Source organism: Hipposideros armiger, unplaced genomic scaffold (genome assembly GCF_001890085.2).
Source record: "Hipposideros armiger isolate ML-2016 unplaced genomic scaffold, ASM189008v1 scaffold_447, whole genome shotgun sequence".
Taxonomy (NCBI): Eukaryota; Metazoa; Chordata; class Mammalia; order Chiroptera; family Hipposideridae; genus Hipposideros; species Hipposideros armiger.
Genome location: NW_017731797.1, coordinates 283,836 through 293,183, shown reverse-complemented (window position 1 = coordinate 293,183; position 9,348 = coordinate 283,836). Strand labels below are relative to the sequence as shown.

The following is a 9,348-nucleotide window of genomic DNA, read 5'->3' as shown; positions in this document are numbered from 1 at the left end:
GAAGGAGGGACAGGGAGTGACGGGCGGGGCCGAGGACGGCGCGGGGGAGGCGCGAGGCCGCGGCGGAGACGCGGCGGCGACTCCAGGCGAGGAGTTGGGCCCGCCCCGAGGTATGGGATGGGGGCCGATCCGAGTCCCCGCTTCTCCAAGTCTCCGCGTTCGGCCCCTGCTCATGAGTCCACATTCGCCGAGTGATCCTCGGATCTCGGCCTCACCGGCGACCCGAACCTCCACTGAAGGCGTTGGAAGGGGCGAGGGCTACCCTTTCGCACACTTACCCGGACCCTGACTCAATGAGAACTCGTGACCCCCCTCCACCCTCTCCATCTCTAGTCCCACCAGGAGGCCTCAGAAGGAAGCCAGACTGGGGACGGGGTCTGCTAAGCGGCTCGTCCTGGGCCAAGGGTCCCAGGGCCCGGAAAGTCGATAGAACCCCGGGAACTGAGCCGGGCTCAACCGGAGGGGTGGGGGAGCGGGAAGTGGTAGGTGGGGGTAGGAAGGCTCTGGCTGTGACATCATAGGATTAACCCTCTCCGCGTCCGACCAGTTCCCGAAACCTCAAGTGGCAGACGTCTGGGAGCTGACTGGTCTGGGTTGCGCTAAGTCTAGAGACGCCGGAAGAACTGGGTTCTGGGGTTCGAGGCTTGGACGGGTTGGCACCCTAGCCGGGCGCTTGATCATCCTGGGACGGCCGCTGCACGCTGCGTAGAGGTCCCTGACATCAACCCGTGGATAAGCGTCGAGTGCGGGTTCTGGCGACAGTGTCATGTGTACACTAACTATATATGAAAACCACCTGCGTATTTGTGCGTGAGGTGTTAGATGGACAGGTGACTGCATGTGCGCGCGCGACTGCGTTGTCTGTCTCAAGTGCCCTTGGTGGGGGACGGAGAGCTGGGCGCACACCGCCACTTGGCGGCTGCCAAGAGAGTGGCATCTCAAAAAGAAAGCTTAGTTTCTAACTAAGGACCTAGATTTGCCACCCACTTGCCCCAGGCTGTACCCCATTCTCAGATATCCTTGACCCAGAGATTCCGCATGCTGGTTTGGGTCCCCACTCCTCTCTGGATATTAAATGTCAAGTCTTTGCCTCTGCACTTTTGATCCTGCAATTCCTTCCTCCAGGAATGACCTTCCTCATTCTTCTCCTGGCTTACTCTTAAGCCTTCCAAAACTCAGCTCCGATGCTCCTCCTCCAGAACTCCTGATCACAGACATGATTCCCTTTTTTATCTACAGCGACTGGTAAGTAGAGACTTGGGTTCAGGGGACAGAGGCGGGTTTCCACCAGGGGGCGCGAGGACTTCGTGTCATTTCACTACGTCCACCAGGAGGCGCTTCCGCCCTCCTCTGACAGTCTAGGGTTGGGAGCCGACCCGCGGATTCGCCCCGCCTGATTGGGAGAGGCACAACTAAATTATTTGCATACCTTTGAAAGGGCCTCCTTGAGTGGCTGGCGTGTAGAAGCCAACTCTAAAACGGGCTCTCTTATTGGCTTAAGGTTTCCCCCCCTCGCTTTGCGTCCCCATCCCGGCTAGGCTGGGCCGGGAGGTCGGTAGGAAGCCTCCGGCTAGTGGCGAGACCCCGGTGTCCGGGCAGTGGGCTCTGCGGGGTGAGTGACGGGCGGCCGGGCCGGGGTGCGGGAGCCAGGGTGGGAGACTGTTTGCCCGCCCTGACTCCTCTTGGCATGCCCATTTGCCTATCTAGGAGTTGGAGATGTGCAACTAGAGGGACACTGCGACCCCTTGCCACCTGCCTCGCCACCCACCCACTGAAGTCCTATCCACCCGCCACGGCCGCACCCACGCTACCTTGGGGTAGGAAAAGGAGTCTCCCCAGCCACATTTTCTGACTTCCCCGGATATCTCACTCGGGCCTCTGAGGAGCTTAGTTTGTCCCTCTGGCAAGTGGATCCGAGGCTTAAGAAGGTGTGTGCCCCGGTGAACCCTGGAGGCCTGCTCACACAGAGACTTATTCTTGCAGAGTCGCTCTAAAGTAGAGCCCCAGGGCTCAGAACAGCTGGGTATGGGTACCAAGAATGAAAGCCCTGAACCGGACTGCCAGGAACAGTTCCAGGCCGCAGTCAGAGTCATTCAGAACCTGCCTAAGAACAGTGAGGGTGAGGGCACGGGGACCTGCATTTGGGGGGGCAAGATGACTGGGGTCTACCCCCTAGTCTGATCCGTGGGTCAGATCCGTGAAGTTTTTGCAGACAAGTCCCTGCCTGGGCTGCCCTGGGGGTCCCCTCTGCCTCCTGCTCTTGACCAACTGCCCTGGGAAGACCCCTCACCATCTCGGCCCTCTCCAAGAATGGTTCTCCCTCCACCTCCATCCTCTTGGAGCTGGGGGTGATGCTCTGCCCTCCACTTCCCAACTTCCTGCCCAGGCTATTACCGCCCCTCCTACGAAGAGATGCTGCGATTCTACAGCTACTACAAGCAGGCTACCATGGGGCCCTGCCTGGTCCCCCGGCCTGGTTTCTGGGACCCCATTGGACGATATAAATGGTGAGCTCCCTACCAGCCAGACAAACAAGGCTCAGCTGTCAAACCAGCTTCTCACAGCCCTCTGCTCCCCAGGGATGCCTGGAACAGCCTGGGCAAGATGAGCAGGGAGGAGGCCATGTCCGCCTACATCTCTGAGATGAAGGTGGTGGCACAGAAGGTAGGGAGAGGCTCCTCTGTTCCCAAGCTCCCAGCCAGGTGGCCTGTACCCCGCCCTTCCAGTACTGCCCCTCGTTATGTTTCCTGCACATTGACACTCTGTGGGAATTACCACCTTCATGCTGCCCCCCTCAGCTGTCTCTGGCTTCTGACTGGGCACAAAGTGGAGGGTATGAGAGCAGAAGCAGGGTGGAGGGGGCCCACCCAGCTCAAAGGGCTAAGAGGGCAGGGGTAGGAGGGGCCAGCTGCTTCCCCAATAAACCTTATGCCCTACAGGTGATTGATACAGTGCCCCTGGGTGAGGTGGCAGACGACATGTTTGATTACTTTGAGCCCCTGTACCGGCTGATCCCTGACATGCCAAGGCCCCCGGAAACCCTCATGAAAAGGGTCACAGGTCAGGCCCCCAGGATGGAAACTCTGCAAGTGCTGCGTGATTTGTCTTAGGTCCAGGCTGAGGGGGCTGCTCAGTTGGAGTGGGGCCTGGGGACAGAGGGCTCCAGGTGATGTCTCTGGAAGGACCCCAACCAGTGCCCCTGATGGGGTGGGTCACAGGCAGAGTCTGTGGTTAATGGGGAGCAGAGGCCTGATCTCACTGGGAGGCGCCAGCCTCCTCTCAGCCCCACCCGTGTCTCTGCAGATTTAAAAGAGCAGGGCCTGAATGGAGATGCTGAGGCTATCCCAGAGCCTCCCTGCCTCGCCAAGGAACCAGCACTCCCAAGTCCAGGTCAGTGCCTGAGCGAGAGGGGCAGAAGGCCAAACCCAGGCCAGGGTTGGGGGACCTCCAAGTGGTGTGAAGGGGAGAAGGCTGGGCCATGCTGTGCCCATCACACCTCATGCCCTCAGATGGAGACCTCCTGTGCTTAGGGGAAGCCAGGAAGAAGGTTCTGGAATTCCTGTTCCAGGGCCTCACTTCTGGGACCCATCTGTGCCTCTTGTGGCAGTAATCTCTACTGTCCCCTGAATAGGTGCCCCTGCCCAGTTACACACCCCTCCCCCCATAGCTTCCCTCTAGTCACTAACCTATTTACCCCATCCCCAGAGTCCCAGTCACCCAGAGACCTGGACTCTGAGATTTTCTGTGATTCCCTGGAGCAGCTGGAGCCTGAGCTGGTGAGACAATCCCTTGTACCCTCCCTTCTTCACCCCACTGTGGCCTGGTTGCTCCCATGGTCCTTATGACTCATTTCGGCAGGTTTGGGGAGAGCAGAGGGGCACCCCTGGAGGAGAGCTGGGCACCCCTGGAGGAGAGCCGGGCACCCCTGGAGGAGAGCCGGGCACCCCTGGAGGAGGGTCTGACACCAGAAACAGTCCCTTGCCCCCCACAGGGAAAGGTGAGCCACTGCCCAACCCTTTACCCCTTTTGCCCTTTCCCATGCTTCTGGCCTTTCTCTGACTGTCCTCGCGGGGCAAAGATGAAAGTTCAGTGCTGGGCACTAGAGAGAGCAGCCTCTGCCCAGGAAGGGTTGTCAAGCAGCCAGATACTGGCCTGGATGGACAAAGTCCTTCCCGGCCTCCTCTCCCTGCGGACCATCGGAACTATCAGGCGCTGAGCTGAGTAAGAGCAGCTGGGGCAGGAGTGCTAGCCCCCCACGAAGCTAAAGCTACATGGCCTTGGGAGTCATCCTCTGTCTCTGGGCCTCCCATTTGGCACTCTCAAAGGACAACAATGAATTCTGCCCGAACCCCTTTTAGAACTTCCAGTGTGCCATGTCCCATAAGGGGCACTTTCATAAACATTATCTCCTTTATGCCTTTGAGCAATCAGCCTTGTGAGGGAGAGGACAGCTCCCTAATTCTCAGATGACAAAATGAGGCTCAGAGAAATCACTGACTTGCCCAAAGTCACACAGCTAAGTGGGACTGCTGGGATTCAAACCCCTGATAGCCTGTTAGCTGCGTGGATGGACTTTATAAGAGTCGCACTTGGTACAAGGAATTGTGCCCTACTCTTATTCTTCCCTGGACCTGCCCCAGCCTGCCATCACCCTGACTCTAGCTGATTTGCCTCCTGGGTCCCCCTCCCTGTGTGTTGTCCTCCGCAGAGGGGTTGAAGGGCAGCCCGCTGGGGCCCCAGGAATTGGACACGTGGCTGGTGGGGACAGTTCGCGCACTTCAGGAAAGCATGCAGGATGTCCAGGGGAGACTGCAAAGCCTGGAGAGCATGCCTGGTCCCCCCATGCAGGTGAGCCCCCCCCCCCAAGGCCCGGGGCAAGATTGAAGCAGAACTCCAAGGGTCTCTATTCTGGGCTCTTTATCCAGCCACTTCTGTCTTTGTCCCCAAGTCTCTACCTGCCCACACCTTTGCCTCCTCCAGAAAATGGTGTGATTCATGTTACAAGCAGGGAAGTCAGGGGATCTGAAGTGCTGCTACCCTGGAGAGTGGGAAGAGCCCACTTTTCTTGTCCTTACCTCCCTTTGGCTGAAGAAACATTGAGCAGGAGGACTAATTCCAACAGTTTGAAGGGCCAGGATTTGTCAGCTCTTTGCACTGGGGCTGCGGGTTAGGATTTCTGTTCTCAGATTTAGGGTTTACCTCCCAACAATTCAGCCCTTGCATCCCTCACTCCCTCCCTTTGTCTCCTAGATATGCTTGCCCCTTACACCTCAGTTTCTGCTATTTCTGGAGCCCCCGCTGTGTGCCAAACATGTTGCTATTATCTCATTTGATCCACACAACAACCCTATGAAAGAGGTCTTCATTTCCCTTTTACAGATGAGGAGACTAAGGGTCTGAGAGGTTGAGTAATTTACCTGAGGGCACATATCCTGGAAGAAGCTCTCAGAGCTGCTGTGAAGATTAGATGAGATAATGGGAGTAGGTACTTTCCCAGTGCCCAACACACAAAGACCTCCGGAATGGTGTTCACTGTTATTTGTTAGTATTATTAACATTAAGGATGGAGCTGGGAGTGGCCCTAGGTCTGTCTCCCTGCAAAGGTGGCACCCACCATTAAATCTGAATGCGTCTGTTCTAGAGAAGCCTGGGTTAATAGAGGCAGGCAAGGGTTGAGTTGCTGGATGTGGGGGATCACTTGGGTGACCCCTAACCCCTTTGGCACAGTGTCAGCCAAGGCGGCAGGAATTTCCTCACACCCATAAGTGGTTAACATTTCAAACCCCTTACCCACTAGGGCTTTATTTCTTTTGTTTACCTTTTATTAATTTCATATGCTGGAGATTTTAAAGATTTCTACCCTGAAATACTTGGGTTTGCATCTCTACAAATAAGAACTACCTAATTTTATCACACCCAATAATTCCATCATATCACCAAATAGCCAATCCATTTCAAATCTCTCCAGTTGTCCCAAAATTGCCTTTTCCAGCTGCTGTCTGTCCAGCCCAGGAGCACATGCTGCATCTGTCCTTTTAAGACTTTTAATCCAGACCAGTCTCTTTTCCTTGCTACTGACTTCCTAATGAGACTGGGCCAATGGTCCTGTAGAAATGTTCCACTTTTTGGGTCTATCTGTATCCTGATGGCTTTTTTACATGACCAGATTTCATCAGAAGTGATGTCCTTCCTATCATGGGACACATATCTGGATGCCCCACCATTAATGATTCTAACATGGACCACTAGTATAGATCAAGGGGTGACAGTCCGGTCCCACCATGGTAAAGTCACGTTTTCCTCTTGCAGCCAGGGAATGTCCAGTTCCCCACCCACCCCATTTGCCACACAGATGTTGACAACTGATAGATAATCCTTGCCTGGATCAATAGTTTATTTAGGGATTGCAAAAAAATTGACTTTTAAATTGTTATCCCTTTTAACATTTATTAGCTGTTATTTTTCTGTAGTTTTCTTGATTATCTAGATGTCCCTGAAATCTGATAATGCCCTATGAAAAGCCAGAATAAGTGCTTAATTCTCTTTATTTTTAAAGTAAGGAGTTGATTTAGCAGCCATTTCAATGGTGACAAATTTCCAACCTTCTCTCTCTTTTTTTTTTTAATCATTATGGACTCCTGGATTTTAAAGATTCAATATTTCAATCAATTACAATTATTGTTTGATGCTCAGATTGTCACAACTTTGGTCAGTGGAGACCCTTTTAAGCTGGGCCCTATGTTCTTATAACATGACCTCATTAATCTTTAAAAGCGTCCTTGCTTTCTGGCCTAAGATGTCCCACATTCACCTCTACCTTCCCTGTTCCAGACCTGGAATCCATCAGTCACTTCTCCAAGGAGCCCTGGCTCCTTTTAGCAGAGAATAATATTTAGAAACAAAAATCTGAACACCCAGGGTCCTCATTTGAAATATGTGGCACATCCTTTATAATATGGGGTCTTTAGGCCATACCAACAGGGTGATTGCTTTGTGGCCTAGAGGAGACAGTGTAGAAGCCAGTCCCTCTACCCAGTAGCCCCTCCAACCTCCAGCCCTCTGGGCACCAGGATTGCCCTGGGAGGAGGATGTGGGAGGGAGTTGGGGCTCATCTGTCAGGGTCACACTAGGGGCTCCAGGATGCCTTTGCTTCTAGTGGTGCAGATATGGGAGTAGGGTTTTCTGTGCCCTAGTCCTCACAATCTCAGGGAAGCAGAAGCTCCTACTGAGTTCTGGAAGCAGGTTCCTAAGAAGGGTCCAGTCTGTGCTGAGGCCTGAGCTGACCCCTGACTCCTTCCCTCCCTCTTGGCAGCAGAGGCCCCCAGCCAGTTCTCGGCCTTGGCCCTTCAGGCTGTCGGGTCCCACGCTGCTCTTCTTCCTCCTGTGGCCCTTCATTGTCCAGTGGCTCTTCAAACAGTTTCGGACCCAGAAGAGGTGACTCTCAATGAAGGAGTCTCTGCAGCCAACGGAGGAGGCTATGAGCCCCCCCACCCCCACCCCCTCCTGTCCTGCTGTGCCCTGAGCCTTCCTAGGGTTTAGGAGAACAGCATCAATCCCCCACCCATCACCACTATTTAGTGTTTGCCTTGGCACCCTTTTCCTATTGGGGGGCAAGATAAGACCCCACTCTTCCTTGCAGCTTCACAAGGACGCTTCTCCCCTCCCCCCTCCCCCCTCCCCCAAACACCCAGGCTTCCTTGGGAGGCTGCACTTGTGGTGCAAGTCCCCGGTTCAGGGTTGGCCGGTGACTCGGAGGCGGGGCTGCCGGGTCTCAGCCTCTGCCCTCCCTACCCGGTGGGTCACCTGACTCTTCTCCTACCCCAGCCTCTCCCTTTGGAGGCTCAGTTCTTGGGCAAGTTGGGACTTGGGCCGGGACCTGGGATTGGTTGGCTGGGAGGCTGCGGGAGGGAGGCCAGGAGGCCCGGCCGAGTTGGGGGAAGGCGGAGAGAGCAGGCCCCGGGGGAGGGGCGTGAGCTCCGTTTGCTGGCCTTCCTCTCGCCACACACACTCAGGACGTCTTCACTGAAGATTCACTTACAAATGAATGTTTCACTAAATAAAATAAAACCTTAGTCTTCTGCCGTCTACGAAGTGAAGCGACAAGCGGGTCCAGGGTGCGCGAGGCACAGCCCCTTTCCTGCTCCCTGCCTCCGTGTCCCTGCGGACGGCCTCGAGAGGCCAGCGGGTGGTGTTTCTGAGGAAGACTGTTCTTCCACGGGGCGGGGACAAGCGAAGGGAACCCAGAGGCCGGGGTGTTTGAGGAAAGGCGGAGGCGGAGGGGAGCGGGGGCGCCCAGGGAAGGGCGCGGGCCACACCCTCTGTTGGGGGGCGGAGGCCAAGGGTTCGACCCTTCCCGCCCCTCCCCGTCGGGGGCCCAGCGGTGCCCGCGAGTAGCTCGAAGACCAGGGTGGTAGCTCCCTGCTCGGCGCGCGGGACGTAGGGTTGGGGTCCTGACTCTCTAGCCCCGGAAGTGCCCACTGTCCGCTTCCCCCTCAGCTGCTGTCTCCCGGCGCCCCCACCCCGTGACTCCCGTGCTCTGGCTTTCCTAGGGAACTTTCTGTAAGGCCAAGACCAAGTGGGAGACTTGTCCCCGCCCCGCCCTTAGGAGCGGGGGCGGGGCCCTGCGTGGGGAGCCCACCATCGGGGTGGGCAGAGCGCCCGCGTGGGCACAGACCTCTGGGTACTGCAGGCTGCTGGGCTCCGAACTTATTTTTCTCATCGCCTGACTGCCTTGGCCTCCTGGTCAGCGCAGGCCCTGTGGTCCGAGCCGCTCTGGCTCCAGCCAAGGGCCTGTATTCAGCGGGAAACCCACTACTCTGAGCACTTCTTAGTGTTGGCGCCTCAGAGGCACTGGCCAAGGTCCCCACCCGTGCAGGGCCCCAGCAGTTTGAGTCTCCTTCAGCTGCCACCACCTGGGCCCCAGGACCTTGCTGCCCCTAGATGAGGAAGAGGCAGTTCTGAAGGTCCCTCATTGGAGACCCTTAAACTCCTGAGTTCTCTCTTCAGTCCCTGGCCTTGACCACTCGCCGACTTGGCCATCACTCGCCCCACTGGAAACCATGGTCACTCTTACTGTCAGTCCTTTCCTCAAGGCGGCATCCCTCAGGACAAATACACAAGCCCTGCTGCTCCACCGTCCAGCCCAGGGTTACAAGCAGAGGCTGGATAAACCCGTATTAAGGATAGACAGCAGGGCACTGGGAGAGGGACCAAATTGGTGTTGGGGGTGTAGGTGTGGGGCAGAAGCTAGCTCTGCCACTTGCATACACTAGCTGTGTGAGCTGGGCAAGATTCTTAACTGCTCTGAACTTGGGTTGCCTTGTTTGCCCAATAAGGGGTGATCTCTTC

The 9,348-nt window shown here is 56.1% G+C and overlaps 1 protein-coding gene across 6 annotated transcripts; it reads left to right on the top strand.

The window, feature by feature from the left end:
- The first annotated feature begins 28 nt into the window (after positions 1–28).
- On the top strand, positions 29–8,078 carry ACBD4 (acyl-CoA binding domain containing 4). 6 transcript variants are annotated; one of them, XM_019665573.1, is made up of 13 exons: positions 29–110; positions 1,126–1,245; positions 1,502–1,612; positions 1,708–1,817; positions 1,984–2,119; positions 2,387–2,507; positions 2,580–2,664; positions 2,940–3,060; positions 3,304–3,390; positions 3,706–3,776; positions 3,859–3,997; positions 4,709–4,848; positions 7,313–8,078. In XM_019665573.1, exons 5-13 carry the CDS (start codon positions 2,026–2,028, stop codon positions 7,436–7,438), a joined length of 984 nt encoding a protein of 327 aa, XP_019521118.1. In that variant the 5' UTR covers positions 29–110; positions 1,126–1,245; positions 1,502–1,612; positions 1,708–1,817; positions 1,984–2,025; the 3' UTR covers positions 7,439–8,078. The 6 variants fall into 6 exon arrangements, with proteins under 6 accessions (XP_019521118.1, XP_019521119.1, XP_019521117.1 ...); XM_019665574.1 differs by lacking the exon at positions 29–110 and adding an exon at positions 524–830 and having other exon boundaries at positions 1,165–1,245; XM_019665572.1 differs by lacking the exon at positions 29–110 and adding an exon at positions 524–830.
- Positions 8,079–9,348: the final 1,270 nt, after the last annotated feature.